Genomic DNA, 17,098 nt, shown 5'->3' on the forward strand with positions numbered 1-17,098 from the left:
AGAGATATTCAGGCATTCAAATATATTGTTTGTAAAAGCAGAGTTAGTAAAAGAGTACAATCTGAACTCATTTAGCGAGGCAAAATTAGGAGCATGTCTCAGAGTATGTCTCATCCTATAATTTTACCAGACTTGTACTGCTTTAATGGGAGAACATATATGTCCTATGTTTCTTGCAATGTCATTTCTTTAGGGGGAAATATTTAAAAGCAAGGAAGGTTGTTGGACGCTGTCAGCCGTGAGCCTCAGAAATGATACAGCCCGATTAATGGCAACAGGACAGTTCACCCCCTGCCTGGTCACTAGGCCAAACTTGCCTTGGTGTGTCTGCACACAGCCACAGGTGCATAGACCTGCATGTGCACACACGTGTGCACTTCCGTTGCTCAGGGCTCTGGTCCCATCCTGTCCCGTGTCTTGATTTCCTTTGGTGGTTTCTTTTTTTCCCCTTCTTTCCTTTTCCTGCCAGCTCTGTCTGCTATGAGAAATTCCTGTCTCTCCCACTTTACATTCTGATGAGGCTGCATTCCTCCCCACATGCTTCTCCTGGAGGAGAATTGGACCATAACTCATTGTGGAGTCACTGGTGATTGCCTCCAAATTGGCCAAGGGGGATACAGGCAGATTTGAGAAATAAAAGGCCTTTCTTTGCCACAGCCCAGGAGGAGGTGCTGCACACACACTTGGCCTGATAATAAGGGCAGCGACTTTCCAGAGAACACAAAATACAAGTGGCAGTGATTTCCATCCTGTCTCCCATTTGCACATATTTAATGCAAAAAACCTTTCAAGCTTGTTTTTTCCAGACTGGACAGTCATGTATCAGCAAGCATTTAATGGAGTCAGAGAGACAGAAACATAGCAAAAGAGAAGGTGCTGAGGCTGAAGTGACTGGTCACCTAGCTGGCCAGCCTCGCTTGTGGTGTCTCCTTGATGGGCTGTGATCCCAGACTCTTAGTTCAATTTATATCAATTCTCCTCCCCTTTGCCGACCAGAGTTTTTATTTTTTTTTATCATGGTAGAAGTCACACACTGTTTTAACTATATTTAACTGTACAGTTCAGTGGCACTAAGCAGCTCTCACCCTCCTGCTCTACCTTTCCAACGTTTCACCTTCCTAAACTGAAACTGTCCCTACTAAACACTAACGCCCCCTCCCCACTCTGCATCCTCAAAACCCCCAGCTCCTGGTACATCTACCAATGTGCTTTCTGACTATGAATCAGACTATTCTAGATACCTCATATAAGTGGAATCAACAGTATTTTTCTGCACCTAATGTATATTTGAATGCATTTTTAAGGATTAGGATTGACATGCATACACTGCTATGTATAAACTGGCTTCCCTGATAGCTGAGTTGGAAAAGAATCCGCCTGCAATCAGGAGACCCCCGTTTGATTCCTGGGTGGGGAAGATCCTCTGGAGATGGGATAGGCTACCCACTCCGCTATTCTTGGGCTTCCCTGATGTCTCAGCTGGTAAAGTATCCACCTGCAATGTGGAAGACTTGGGTTCGATCCCTGGGTTGGGAAAGGCTACCCACTCCAGTATTCTGGCCTGGAGAATTCCCTGGACTGTATGGCCCATGGGGTCGCAAAGACTCAGACACCACTGAGTGACTTTCACTTTCACATGTATAAAATAGATGGCTAATGAGAACCTACTGTTACAGCAGAGGAGAAACAAAAGAAGGTGCTGTCGGTTTACATCGACTTTTGAGTGTTGTTCTCTCATCATCTAACTATATCTTTTGATTTGTTTGCAGGGAAATTTCGTGGCCTGTATGACAGCTATCCTACGACAAATGGAAGACTATCATTACGCCCATTTGATCAAGACTTTTGGGAAGATGAGGACCGATGTGGTGGTGAGTGTGACTCTGACTGTTCATATAACCTTGTTTTGAGCTCAGTCTTTTAGACAAAATGCTGATATCAATATTTCCATTTTCAGTTTGATTTTAGACTTGCCTCCACTTGACTTCAGAAGCCCAGAGATGGTCTAGGTAAAAGTGGGTTTGTAAGAAGATAAGGGTCCTATTTAAAATGGATAACTAACAAGGACCTACTGTATAATGCATGGCTCAATATTAACAGTGTGGCAGCCTGGATGGGAGGGGAGTTTGGAGAATGGATAACACATGTATATATGTGGCTGAATCCCTTCTGAAACTATCGCAACATTGTTAATCAGCTACAACCCAACACAACACAAAAGGTTTAAAATTAAAAAGAGAGAGAGAGAGAGAAGAAAAGCTTTCTGAGATAGGCTCACTCCTTGTACTGACCTGGAGAGTGACCCAGGGTATCAGCCCAGAAAAATCCTTTTTCTGTTCTTTCCTCTCCCAGGCTTTGGGGTCATGGTAAATTTGGAGACGTTACCACAGAGAGCTACCATTAGCTCCTGTTTATTTATCAATTGACACTCGATAGCAGAAGCCAAGGAGAATTTTCAGCCTTAAATTGTGCTCCGTTATTAATTAGCTTTCATCATGGAGGCTCATTAGCATTTCTGGAAATAATTCTCTAGTCATCTTCAGTGAGACTGTGATACAACTTAATCAGGAGAAGTACAATAGAGAGGAACGTATCCTTAGAGGCACCGTCCCTGACAAGCTGGCATCGCAGGGCCATATGGCAGATATCCTCTGCGAAGCCACCGCCAGCGTGTCTGCAGAGTTGCCAAGTAGATGTCCACCCTCCACTCCCGTGTCTCGGAGCACCGATTCCAGTTCTGAGGCCTCTAGATTCCTACAAACCACAGGAAGCTCTGCTAGTGTCTCCAAAACAACGTTGATTGCACTTGACGTCAGCCTTATTAAGGGATGGTCAAAAGACAAGGCATTTAAGACCTTTTTCAAAGGATGAATTCTAATAAAAAAAAAGCTACATCACTAATCGCTGCCATTATATATGCTTATGTGTATGCATATATATATTTAAGTTTGTATTTATCCAATAGTTTGGCTACCTAATGCAAAGGGTTGACTCATTGGAAAAGATCCTGATGCTGGGAAAGATTGGGGGCAGGAGGAGAAGGGGATGACAGAGGATGAGATGGCTGGATGGCGTCACCGACTAGATGGGGATGAGTTTGGGTAGACTCCGGGGGTTGGTGATAGACAGGGAGGCCTGGCGTGCTGCGATTCTTGGGGTCGCAAAGAGTCTGACACAACTGAGCAACTGAACTGAACTGATGTAATGTTTAATAGATAATAATAAATACATGGATTTAAATTTCTAAAGATACACAAATGGATTTATACCTTAAAATCATAGCAACTTTCCTTCAATCAAAGTTAAGGGGAACTTGCCTGTGGTCCAGTGGTTAAGACTTCGCTTTGCAATGCAAGGGGTGTGGGTTTGATCCCTAGTCTGGAAGCTAAGGTCCCACATGCCTCATGGCCAAAAAAACCAAAACACAAAATAGAAGCAATATTGTTACAAAGTCAAAAAAGACTTTAAAAATGATCCACATCAGAAAAAAAAATCTTACAAAGGAATCAAGGAGCAAGAATGTATATGTGATGGTGTGTCTATATGTTTAGTTTTTGTGTAATATTAAGGAGCAGTGTCATGTAGGACTCTTCTCACGCGTGTAACATATCACATGTGATGTTATCCTGGGATTCTTCAGCAGGCATGTCATAGTGAAGTTCCATTTGCCTGTGAAACATTTCATACCTCCTGTTTGATCATCGGAAGGATCAGTACAGTTCATTTCAGTCACACAGTCGTGTCCGACTGTTGCAACCCCGTGGACTGCAGCATGCCAGGCCTCCCTGTCCATCACCAACTCCCAGAGTTTACTCAAACTCATGTCCATTGAGTTGGTGATGCCATCCAACCATCTCATCCTCTGTCATCCCCTTCTCCTCCCACCTTCAATCTTTCCCAGCATCAGGGTCTTTTGAAATGAGTCAGCTCTTTCCATCAGGTGGCCAAAGTATTGGAGTTTCAGCTTCAACATCAGTCCTTCCAATGAACACCCAGGACTGATCTCCTTTAGAATGGACTGGTTGGATCTCCTTGCAGTCCAAGGCACTCTCAAGAGGCTTCTCCAACACCGCAGTTCAAAAGCATCAATTCTTCTTCTCTCAGCTTTCTTTACAGTCCAACTCTCACATCCATACATGACTACTGAAAAAACCATAGCCTTGACTAGACAGACCTTTGTTGGCAAAGTAATGTCTCTGCTTTTTAATATGCTGTCTAGTTTGTTCATAACTTTCCTTCCATTTAATTTCTTGGCTACAATCACCATCTGCAGTGATTTTGGAGCCCCCCAAAATAAAGTCAGCTACTGTTTCCACTGTTTCCCCATCTATTTGCCATGAAGTGATGGGACCAGATGCCATGATCTTAGTTTTCTGAATGTTCAGCTTTAAGCCAGTTGTAGCTAAATCTATATGAGCAATTTCCTAGACAATGGTTCAGGCTAAAGGATAAACTTCGGAATGAGAAGTGTTACCCATGCTGAAAACTCAGGGCTCCAATAAATCATTTGTCCTTTACAGATTAGTCACGTGATCAAAATCATATGATTCATGCAAACTGTCAAAAATATTTAATCCAGATTATTCAAGTGTTCTGTGGATAGGGAACCTTCAGGATGTCATGAAAAAGTGATTTTACAAAATGGTGTCTAAAAATGACTGTAACATCTTGAATTCCAAGCATGTACCCTCTCTCCTTGCAGGAAGCAGATCATCAGATACTTGTTATATGTTGTGGCCCTGATTTCCCAAGGGAGTTTATTTCTGTAGACAGAGTGGTTCAGAGCATCAATTATTTGCGAACAATTTGATTTCCATTATGAAATGGCATTTGTGGTTTTGGATATCATGAATTCATACTGCAAGGATTGTAAACCTTTTTTATTGTTGTTAATCTGTCAGAACCTTCGTAAAATGGGTTCCTATCTGTTAACTATCCGTAGAGAGGATTTGACTATTTTTCTACTTGGACAACTGCTCACAAAAATGAAAGACCATTTTTTGTTAAATAATTGGAAGTTAATCAGTAATGCGATGTGCAAAGAGCCTCAACTCTTTTCTCAAGACTACTTCCTTGTTAAAAGTGCTACCTTAGGTTTTCAAATTTAGCCCTTTTTTCTGGATGAATGAGTCATTCTCAAACAAAATTGCAGTTATGATCAACACCAAAGTCACGAGCCTCAGAACTGTTACTTTTACGGCCTCTCAGATGGCCCCTTGGACCCCCGAGACCGTGAGAGGATGGAACATAGCATGAAATGGAAAGACTAAGCCAAGAAAGAAAGAGGATAGACATTTCAGCTCAAAATTGTCATAATAGAGATTGTCCCTTTAGGATGGGCAACCGTGAACGGTCTTTAAGTTCTTCTTCTACGTTGGAGATGCTGGTCTGAAGATGCGGCTGCTAGCTGTCCTGGGTCCAAGTCACAGAGTCAGGACCACAAGTGAAGAACTTGCTCAGCGTCCATTGTAAGATCGAGGTGATGAGGAGTACTCTGGACCTTCCAGGGCAGACTGTTCTCATGACATGTGTCCCAAATTCCTGCCAAGTGCCCCTAAGGGAATGTCTGTGGAGTGACTGAGTGAGTAAGGACTCATGCACGAACGTTGCAAGTAGAAGTGATGCTTGTCAGTTACAGGTTGAGTGAATCCAGAAGACAGGACAGGGAAGATTCAGAGAACCCGGCAACAGGGCCCTTCTCATCTTCGAGGAGGACCCAGGGGAAGCCACAGTCTGCCACGCGCTCCTCCTCCTTCCTGTGGCCTCTCCCAGTCCTGTCCGCTTGTGGGGTGACCTAGGGAAGCCCGGCCAGGCAGCCCCCTGAGATCTCAGGACCCTCTTCCTGAAATGCCTCTTGTCTCCATCTGTCCAACCTCTTCTGAGAACCCCTCCTGATGCCTGCCTTGGTTTCACCTGGCAGATATCGCCTGTTACACCTTCTTTGTTTCTTGTCTGGCCCCATCAACCACCAGCCTGTGTTGGTGTGGTCCAGGGTGACTTCTCAACTGATGGAAAGCGGTGATGATGCTCACAGGGATTATGAAAACAAGAATGTTTGCTGTGTGAGTGTCATTGCCTAGGAAGCCTTCTGCTCTTGGCCAGGCTTGACCGTAAAGGCCCTGAGTTCCATGTGAAAATAGCCACCAAAGGGTGATTTGCAAGCCTGTGTAGAGACTGTCATGAGTAGGCAGAGGAGCCTGGCACTGGGCATCTGTTTCTTTATCCCTGTGACCATTCCTTGGAGATGAAATCTACTGAAGACTTTCTACCCTGGATGCTGAGTCCAAGGGTGCAGATTCCTTTTACAGTGAGTTCACTCACAAGCTACTTAGTGAAGAGCAACTGTGTTAAGAAGGTGGAGGTAATGAGAGCAGCAGAGCAGACACGTCTTGCTCTGAGGCCCCCAGTGTAGTAGAGAGTATCACAGTTTACCCGGGAGTCCGTCAGACAACCCAGGTTATCCATGCTCCAAAAGAATGGGCGTTGTAAATCAGCCACACTGGACTGAGTCAGGTGGACGGGAAGTCTTTTTAAAAAACAAAATTAAGAAATATTCTTGTCTTTATGTTTGGCTGTGTCGAGGCTTCATTGTGGCACATGAGCTCAGTGGTTGCAAGCTTATAATTAATGGTGATGCATGGACTTATTTGCCCCTCAGTGTGTGGGGTCTTTGCTCCTTGACCAGGAATCAAAGTCAGATTCTTAACTGCTGGACCACCACGGAAGTCCTAAGGAAGGCTTAAAAAAAAATTTATTTATTTATGTGTCTGTGTCGGGTCTTAGCTGCCAGGGTTTTCCCTTGTGGCCCAAGGACTCTCTAGTTATGCTGCCCAGGCGCAGTAGCTGACACTTGTGGGCTTAATTCCTCCCCATCACATGGGATCGTAGCTCCCTGGCCAGATTGATTCCATGTGCCCTAGTTCCTTTCCTACTGGACCACCAGGGAAGCCCTCAGGAAGGGTTGTTTTGCAAAAGAGAGGATTGTGGAATGTGTAGGAAGAGAAGAAGGAGTCCTGTAGGTGGGAGAGAAAGAAGGTGGTGGGCCCGGAGAGGCACTGGGGTTTCAAACTGCACAAGGCCCCAGAGGTCATGCTAAGCGGCTTTGTGTCTTTCTATTTCTCTGACCTCTGTTTCTATGCCATTCAGTTCAGTCACTCAGTCGTGTCCAACTCTGCAACCCCATGGACTGCACCATGCCCGGCTTCCCTGTCCATCACCAACTCCTGGATTTTGCTCAAACTCATGTCTATCAAGTCAGTGATGCTGTCCAACCATCTCATCCTCTGTCGTCCCCTTCTCCTGCCCTCAATCTTTGCCAGCATCAGGGTCTTTTCCAGTGAGTCAGCTCTTCGCACCAGGTGCCCAGAGTATTGGAGCTTCAGCTTCAGCATCAGTTCTTTCAATGAGTATTCAGGGCTGATTTCCTTTAGGATTGACTGGTTTGATCTCCTTGCAGTCCAAGGGACTCTCAAGAGTCTTCTCCAGCACCACACTTCAAAAGCATTCTTCAGTGCTCAGCTTTCTTTATGGTCCAACTCTCACATCCATACATGACTATAGGAAATACCATAGCTTTGACTAGATGGACCTTTGTCGGCAAAGTAATGTCTCTGATTTTTAATGTATTGTCTAGGTTGCTCATGGCTTTTCTTCCAAGGAGCAAGCATCTTTTAATTTCATGGCTGTAGTCACTATCTGCAGTGATTTGGGAGCCCAAGAAAGTAAAGTCTATCACTGTTTCCATTGCTTCCCCATCTATTTGCCATGAAGTAATGGGCTGAGATGCCATGATCTTCATTTTTTGAATGTTGAGTTTTACGCTTTTTCACTCTCCTCTTCACTTTCATCAAGAGGCTCTTTAGTTCCTTTTCACTTTCTGCCATAAGGGTGGTGTCATCTGCATATCTGAGGTTATTGATATCTCTCCTGCCAATATTGATTTCAGCTTGTGCTTCATCCAGCCGAGCATTTCACGTGATGTACTCTGCATATCGTTAAATAAGCAGGGTGACAATACACAGCCTTGACATACTCCTTTCCCAATTTGGAACCAGTCTGTTGTCCATATCTGTCTCTAACTGTTGTTTCTTGACCTGCATACAGGTTTCTCAGGAGGCAGGTCAGGTGGTCTGGTATTCTCATCTCCTTAAGAATTTTCCACAGTTTGTTGTGATCCACACAGTCAAAGGCTTTAGAATAGTCAATGAAGCAGAAGTAGATGTTTTCCTGGAATTCTCTTGCTTTTCTATGATCCACCAGATGTTGGCAATTTAATCTCTGGTTCCTCTGCCTTTTCTAGCTTGAACATCTGGAAGTTCTCTGTTCGGGTACTGTTGAAACCTAGCTTGGAGAATTTTGAGCATTACTTTGCTAGCATGTGAGATGAGTGCGATTGTGCAGGAGTTGGAACATTTTTTGTCATTGCCTTTCTTTGGGATTGGAATGAAAACTGATCTTTTCATTCCTGTCGCCACTGCTGAGTTTTCCAAATTTGCTGGCATATTGAGTTCACCACTTTCATAGCATCATCTTTTAGGAATCGAAATAACTCAGCTGTAATTGCATCACCTCCACTAGCTTTTTCATAGTGGTGCTTCCTAAGACCCATTTTACTTAACACTCCAGGATATCTGGCTCTAGGTGAGTGATCATACCATCGTTGTTATCTGGGTCATTAAGATCTTTTTGTATAGTTCTTCTGTGTATTCTTGCCACCTCTTCTTAATATCTTCTGCTTCTGTTAGATCCATAGCATTTCTGTCCTTTATTGAGCCCATCTTTGCATGAAATGTTCCCTAATTTTCTTAACGAGATCTCTAGTCTGTCCCATTCTATTGTTTTCCTCTATTTCTTTGCATTGATCACTTAGGAAGACTTTCTTATCTCTCCTTGCTATTCTTTGGAACTCTGAATTCAGATGGGTATATCATTCCTTTTCTTCTTTGCCTTTTGCTTCTCTTCTTTTCTCAGATCTTTGTAAGGCCTCTTCAGATAACACTTTGTCTTTTTGCATTTCTTTTTCTTGGGGATGGTTTTGATCACGGCCTCCTGTACAAGGTTATGAACCTCTGTCTATGCCATTGGTTTACTGTTTTTCCACTAATTATTTTAAAGCACATATTTTTTGAGTAAACTTTTATTTTGAGAGAATTGTAGAGTCAGACACAGCTGTAAAAAATAATACAGAGCATCTTCGTATGCTTTGATCAGTTTCTCCCCATGGGAGCGTCTTGCAGATCTATAGAAGAGTATCAAAATCAGAATGTTGATGGTGATACAGTCTCATATTGAGTCTCCCCATTTAGCTTGCAAGCTTTCCTCTTTTTATCATTAAAAATGTCAAGCATACAGAAAAGCTGAAAGAATAGTGCAATGAAAACCATTATTCCTATCATTTGAATTCATCAGTTGCAAGCATTCTGCCATATTGGCCTCGACTATCTATCTCTAGTGGGCTTCCCTGGTTGCTCAGATGGTAAAGAATCCACCTGCAATGTGGGGAGTCCCAGGTTCAATCCCTAGGTCAGGAAGATTACCTGGAGAAGGGAAAGGCAACCCACTTCAGTATTCTTGCTTGGAGAATTCCATGGACAGAGAAGCCAGGTGGGCTACAGTCAATGGGGTTGCGGTGAGTCAGACATGATTGAGTGATTAACACTTTAGTCAGTCAGTTCAGTCGCTCAGTCGTGTCTGACTCTTTGCGACCCCATGAACTGCAGCACACCAGGCCTCCCTGTCCATCACCAACTCCCGGAGTTCACTCAAACTCACGTCCATCGAGTTGATAATGACATCCAGCCATCTCATCCTCTGTCGTCCCCTTCTCCTCCTGCCCCCAATCCCTCCCAGCCTCCAATGAGGCAACTCTTCACCTGAGGTGGCCAAAGTAGGGGAGTTTCAGCTTTAGCATCAGTCCTTCCAAAGAACACCCAGGACTGACCTCCTTTAGAATGGACTGGTTGGATCTCCTTGCAGTCCAAGGGACTCTCAAGAGTCTTCTCCAACACCACAGTTCAAAAGCATCAATTCTTCGGCGCTCAACTTTCTTACTTACTTATGTATCTAGGTATCTGTTTCTGTTAACATGTAGCCAAATCCTGTCAGAATGTGAGAATCATGTGAGTGGTTCAGCAGGTAGCTCTCAAGGATGAAGACGATGTCCAGTGGCTTCGTTGTTCTTCCAGAACATCACTGTCATCTCTTCACACCGTCTACATTCACATTCTCCCTCGATTCTCCCCAGTCTCTGTTGTCTTTCATTATAAGCTTTCTCAAAGCTGCATCTAGTCCAGATTCACTCATCGTGTTTGCTTATTTCTCATTAATCTCTTTTTTTTCTAAAATAGGTTCATCGCCTTGTTTTTCCTTCCCTTTCATGGCATCGCTTTTTAAAATTCAATTTCATTTTTATTTATTTTCTGTTTTTGAACAGATAGAGCCTTTAGCTTTGCAGACTTTGCCCACACCATCCCCCCACTTTGCCCGCCCCCATTCTGTAATTTTTGATTGCTGCCTTTTGTACAGATTTCTTTCTTCAAATTCATATGTCCTACAGACTGGAAAGTGAAAGTGTTAGTCACTCAGTCATGTCCTACTGTTTTTGACCCCATGGACTATAGCCTGCCAGGCTCCTCTGTCCATGGAATTGTCTAGCCAAGAAGACTGAATTGGGTAGCCCTTCCCTTCTCCAGGGGATTGTCCCGACCTAGGGATTGAAGCCAGGTCTCCCACATTGCAGGTGAACTCTTTACCATCTGAGCCACCAAGGAAGCCCTCCACAAACTGGAAGCTTGATCTAAAATTCAAGTTCACCTTTTGGCAAGTAAAAATTGTGGTTAAGCATGCCCTGTTATATCTGTCGGGAGGCTAGGAATTCCAGGCTGATCACTACTGATGATAATGGGTTTGATCACTTGGTTAAAAGGGAATAACTTCTGGATCTCTCTGTTGTGAAGATACATGGCCCTTAAAGGTCATCATGGAAACTTTGAGTAATACATTGGTATCCACAGTAAACTGGCAGAGGTCTTATCCTCTAGCAGTTTCATCAGTTGAGTTTAGCATCTATTGATGGTCCTTGTCTGAAACAGTTATTTCTTTGACTTAAGATAAGGATGTCTTCCATCTGAGAATTAAGACTCTTTGGCTTTCACCTAAGAACATTTGGAAGCCACTGAGGACATAGATTCAGTGGAAGATTGAAGAAGTGTTGGTGCCTTGATCAGACTTTAAGAGGTCACTTTGAATGAAGTGTGGGGATCAAGACAGACTAGAATTTTCATAGATAGATGGGCTAGGCTTTCCCTCTGGGAGTCCCAGTGAAAAATGATGACCAATTATCCAAGTGGGTGGGGCCAGAGATGGACAGAAGCAGATGGTTTTGTAATAAGAAGACTTTGCCTATGGAATGCATTGATGGCTCTTATTAGAGCTGTTCCCTTATTATATGGAACATCTTGTGTACAATCTAACTAAAAATGCAGCAGGAATGGATTCATATAAAATGATGAAATTTTCACAAAACGTGTATTAAATCCTCCAACTCCTCTTGTCAACTTGGAGATGGCAGTTGTAATGGCCTGTTCAGCCTCATCAGCCTTTCCAGCAAATACACTGGTGGGGACCACCGCCACGGCTGCTAATTTATTCAGACCAACAGGGAAAGCCTTGAAAAACCTCATCTCCCACAAGCTGCAGCATTTTGTTTGATCAGCAAAGTACCAACATTTAATAGCTGAGCCATACTAATGAAGTATGGGACTGTGTTTCCTAGAGAAAAAAAAAAAGGAGTTGGTGTGGGAAAATATGCTTCTCTTCCAGAATAATAAAAGCCAGACCCTGTATCTCAATTATTAGGCTTTGAGGAGTAATCAGCAAGAAAGCCAGCAATTTCATGCAAATAGAGATGTGACTAAATTATGACACTCAGCCTACAGAGGGGGCAACCTGGTCATTAAAACAGGAAACTCTTTACAAAGTGGGGAAACTTAAGTAGTGAAATATGAATTTCAGGAATTAAACTGGGAATAGAAAAGTGTTCCTTGTGTCAGGGGTCATTGAGAACACCTCTTGCTCGCAAGCCCTGCTGGTCGGGGCTCCTGGGGGCAGTGTTGGGAGGGCACAGGACTCACTTTTCCCTCTTGACTCTGCCTTCTATCCTAACCTCTCCTGCACTGGAGGTCTCTGTTGTAACAAGTGTGATCATGGTGGTTCCTGGAGTTTTTGTTCATGGGTGGGGGCTCCACAAGGCCCTCCTGCAGCAGAAATGACTCGCTGTAACACTGTAAGCTGGCCATTGTTGGTAAGGTGGTGGAGAAGGTATCTTTGATCCTTGGCTTTTTCCTACCGTCAAATGGAACTTGTGTCTTTTTGCAAGAAGGTCTTGTGTAGAACTCTGTGCTGGAAATTGCTTTCTGGGCTGCTTAAATTCTGCTCACCACCTCAGTCTTCACAGCCATTGCACTTAATTATGAATCAGTAGATGAAATAAATGGGAAACATCCATTCATTTGCTCATCTATGACCGCAGCCTCATTTTCCTAACATGACTTCTCAGTCGCTTGTGCCCTTTCCACCCAGATCCTGAGGGAGCAAGTGGCCTATATTACTGGGGTGTGCACTTTTATGACGCCTGCTTGTTTTGTTCAGGTGAGCTCAGAATAAGCTCTAACTGTCAGATTCAAGAAAACCTCCTAATTCTGACAGCACAGAGTGGACCCACTAGGAGCAGGGAACCCCCTCCCGACACCAGGAGCAGTCTCATCAGTGTGGAAGCAGGGTAGGGTCACAGGCCACTGCTCTGAAATGCAGGGGACCATCTAGGAGACAAGAGAGCCATCACTGAGTAGCTTATGGATTTGATGATGCCACATAAGAGACTTTGGCAACTTGACCATGTGCTTGATTGGTTGACAGAGTGCTGACTAGGAGCAGATGGTCAGGAGTTCCTTTCTGCACCTTTAATTTGTTGAATTATGTAAGAAAAAGGGAAGGATAATAATACTGCAGGTTGAATTTGATGGGCCCTGTTTATAATTAAAATGTAGGTAAATATGGGCTTTCCTGGTAGCTCAGTTGGTAAAGAATCTGCGTGCAATGAGGGAGACCTGGATTCGTTCCCTGGTTTGGGGAGATCTCCTGGAGAAGGGAAAGGCAACCCACTCCAGTACTCTGGCCTAGAGAATTCCAAGGACTGTATAGTACATGGGGTCGCAAAGAGTTGGACACAACCGAGCGACTTCTGCTCACTCAGAGTAAATATAAGACATAGTTACAGCCTGCATGTTATATTTGATTGAAAGTGTTTCCTTAAGCATAAAGAGTGTGAATATATGTAACTAGCAAGGGTTTATTCCTTGTAATTCTTAGAGAGACATGACCAGAGACTTTCTTTTAGTATATCCTTGAAAAACTTCTCCAGGACATGAGGTGCTCAGGTACACAGAAAGGCAGAAGGCGTCATACGCAGCTCTGTGAAATACATCTTTATTACTTTGTGCTATGTTCTCATTCAGCTAAAAAAGAATAATAATAAGGTCATTTATAATGCAGTTATTCTGGGGGTGGAGGTGGGCATTGGCTTTCACCTTTTTCTCGGTGGGCTGTTTGAACGTTCTGCTTTTATTTCAGGATTTCCTGATGGAGACATTCATCATGTTTAAGAACCTCATTGGGAAGAATGTCTACCCATTCGACTGGGTGATCATGAACATGATGCAGAATAAGTGAGTATGGGGGCGGCTGTCCTCGAGGAGGTGCCCGGCTCACGGCTGGTGCCAATGGAGGTGTTGCCTGGGTACCACAGGGTGGCCCTGCTTCTGCGACGCAAGTGGTTCTTTGGAAAAATGGGCTTGGAGATTGAGTGCTTTTCTTACGTCGGCGCAGGGCTCTGGGGTTGAGAACTTGGGCTCTGCACCCCCCAGAAGACAAGCGTGACTGTGATCCACCCTTCACTCTGCCTTTGTCCAGGGCTTCTGTTTTCCATCCAGTTTTAACCATATGTGTTTATTAGCCAAAGCGATTCTCAGTTCTCTGGGAGGCTTTTGAAGAGTGTTTGCATTTCACATATTTCAGCTTAAAGAAATCATGAGCATTTTCATTATACTTATTAAATATTAAGTGTGTGCCATGCTCATCATCTCCCTGTGAGGGCTGTTGGTTAATTTTCTAGTGCGTGGGTTTTATAATTTCTGTAAGTGCCATCAAAGATCATGGGGTTCTCCATCACTTGTGGTTTCTAGAAGGAATGTCTGTTGATTTCTTTTTGCCCCTCCTTTCTTACTGAGAGCCTTATGGAGATGACTGTCGGCCTATAGTCGGTGCAGTGGTAAGCAGTAAGACAGGAGAGCTTACCCTTGGCCCAGGTAAAATGTTGACCATAACATTTTGCCAACCTGCAACACTGAACTGCAACCAGGGAACGACATTGATACAATTTAGCCATCTTATTCAGGTTTTCCCAGCTTGACTTTTATGCCTTCCTGCTTGTGTTTCCTTTCTTACAGTTTTTTTTCATGTGGTGTGTGTTCTCAAATCCACCCCCATGGTCAGGACACGGAACATTTCTTTCACTGTAAGAATCCCTCTGGAACTCATTTAAGTTGTTGTATCAGTAGTTTGTTCCTTTCCGTCGCTGCATAGTGGTCCACAGTGTGGATGTGCCACAGACGGTTTAACCTTTTTTTTTAACCACTGAAGGACGTCTAGTCTAGTCTCAGTCTGGGGCTATTACAGATAGATCTATTACAATTAGATCGGTTATGAACATTCCTGTGCAGGTTTTTTTGTGAACTTAAGTCTTCCTTTCTCTGGCACAAATGTCCCAGGGCTGTAAATGCCGTGCTTGTGCTAATTCACTTCAGTTGTGTCAGACTCTGTGTGATCCCGTGAACTGTAGCTCACCCGGGCTCCTCTGTCCATGGGACTCTCCAGGCAAGAATGCTGGAGTGAGTAGCCATTCACTCCTCCAGGGGATCTTCACGACCCTGGATTGAACCTGCATCTCTTGCACCTCCTGCCTTGGCAGGCAGGCTCTTTGCACTAGTGTGGCCTATAAATGCTGATTGCATGATAACTGCGTGTTTAGCTTTATCAGGAACTGCCAGATTCTGGCTGCATCGCTCTCCATCCCCATTAGCCCTGGAAGAGATGTCCGTCTCCTCTGCCTCCTTACCTGCGTTTGCTGTCATTGACGTTTTTATCCTGGCCCTTCTGGCAGATGTGAACCATGTCACACTGTGGTTTTCATTTGCATTTCCCCTGATGACTTTGCCTCTTTTTGATGATTTTGTCCACCCCATGAACAGATTCGTAGCGGCACAGATCTTTCCCTTTGCCTTTTCTGGGTGATGCTACAATACCTTCTGGAATGAGCACGCTTAGTTCAGTCCTGTCCAACTCTTTGTGACCTCATGGACTGTAGCCCACCAGGCTCCTCTGTCCATAGAATTTTTCAGGCAAGAATACTGGAGTGGGTTTCTATTTCCTCCTCCAAGGGATCTTCCTGACCCAGGGATTGAACTCATGTCTCCTGCATTGGCAGGCAGATTCTTTACCTGCTGAACCACCAGGGAAGTCCCACTTTCTGGGACAACAGGGATGAAATGGGCCCTGGGAACCAGCAGCTGCTGTTCTAAGCAGGCCTCTGCTAGGGCTGAGCCTCAGTGAGTGTCGTCCTTCTGAAGTCATCTGTTGCTGTGGCTGAAACTTCCTTCGGTGCATCTGAAGACACCAGAGAAGTGGGGAGGCGCAGGAGCTGCGTCCCGCAGCTACAGAGACAAGGGCGGCCTGCGGCTCAGAGCAGGGGTCCTGGCCCCAGCTTCCTGGGTTTCCACCTGCTGCCTTTTGGGATCTGCATCCTTACCCAGAACGTGAGGAACTTAAAGCACAAGGCTTCTCTTGCTTTTTCTCTGTTGGGATTAACTTTTTTGAGTGACAGCTTAGCATGAGGCTCGAGAGCTGCGGTTTTCATGTTTTTAGTGGCCTGTTTTCCACATAAAACAAACACACTGACAAACAGAGCCCACTGTCTTGGATGCCCACGAAAACTTGGATTCTCCTTACTCTGCTGGATGCTGTAGCTGAAAACCACTGTCCTATCTTTCCCATCTAGCAGTGAAATAAGTAGGGGTTTCTATGTTTAGGGGCTTCCCAGGTGGTGCTAGTGGTAAAGAACCCACCTGCCAACCCAGGAGACATAAGAGACTCAGATTCGATTCCTGGGTAGGGAAGATCCTCTGGAGGAAGGCATGGCAACCCACTCCAGTATTCTTGTCTGGAGAATCCCATGGACAGAGAAGCCCAGTGGCCTACAGTTCATAGAATCGCACAGACTCGGACACGACTGAAGCGACTTGGCACACACGGTGCACATTCTGCATTTAACCAGGCCTGGAAGATACACCTGCCACATCAGTCCTGAAGCCACAGAACTAAAGGTGGCTCTGGAGCCATCAGGAGGCAGTGGGTGCGTAGCAGCTGCACATGGACTTGGCTTGCCCTACGTCCCCTGCTGAGTGGCCATGTCCGGGCACCCATAGGGTCACAAGTAGTCAGACATGACTGAAGTGACTTAGCGCATACAGCCCTTAAATATGCCTTTGCTTTTAATCCTATAGACTCTGAAACACAACTTTTCTGTAAGATTTACTACTTAACCTGAATGACTTTTAAGCATAGAAATCAAGGAGTTCCTACTAAGATTTTTTGGTGCCATTAAACGTGTGTGTGTGTTTTCCAGAGGATCACATCCATTCCTGAGCTCTATGGAGTTCTACTGTGGACTTTTAAGACAGAATATCATCATAAAATAATTCCTGTAGAAATTACGCAGATACCATAGAGCATTGTTTCTATGTCATTATCTATTTGCCCCTTTTTATTCCTGTAATAAGGAGTTCATGATCTGAAGATTTATTGGAAGGACTGATGCTGAAGCTCCAATACTTTGGCCACCTGATGCGAAGAGCCTGCTCTTTGGAAAAGACACTGATGCTGGGAAAGGTTGAGGGCAAGAGGAAAAGGGGGCAGCAGAGGATGAGATGATTAGATATCATCACTGACTCAGTGGACATGTGTTTGAGCAAACCCCGAGAGACAG

General features: G+C 44.5%; 1 protein-coding gene across 6 annotated transcripts in view; it reads left to right on the plus strand.

Moving 5' to 3' along the window:
* Nucleotides 1-17,098, plus strand: part of DOCK1 (dedicator of cytokinesis 1) — a 560,005-nt gene that overhangs the window by 341,735 nt on the left and 201,172 nt on the right. For all 6 annotated transcript variants that reach the window (XM_055560921.1, XM_055560923.1, XM_055560922.1 and 3 more), the window contains 2 exons: nt 1,770-1,871; nt 13,630-13,724. In XM_055560921.1, coding sequence (XP_055416896.1) covers nt 1,770-1,871; nt 13,630-13,724 — 197 coding nt within the window. The remainder of the gene's footprint in view (nt 1-1,769; nt 1,872-13,629; nt 13,725-17,098) is intronic.

Source organism: Bubalus kerabau, chromosome 22, assembly GCF_029407905.1.
Source record: "Bubalus kerabau isolate K-KA32 ecotype Philippines breed swamp buffalo chromosome 22, PCC_UOA_SB_1v2, whole genome shotgun sequence".
NCBI classification, from domain to species: Eukaryota; Metazoa; Chordata; class Mammalia; order Artiodactyla; family Bovidae; genus Bubalus; species Bubalus kerabau.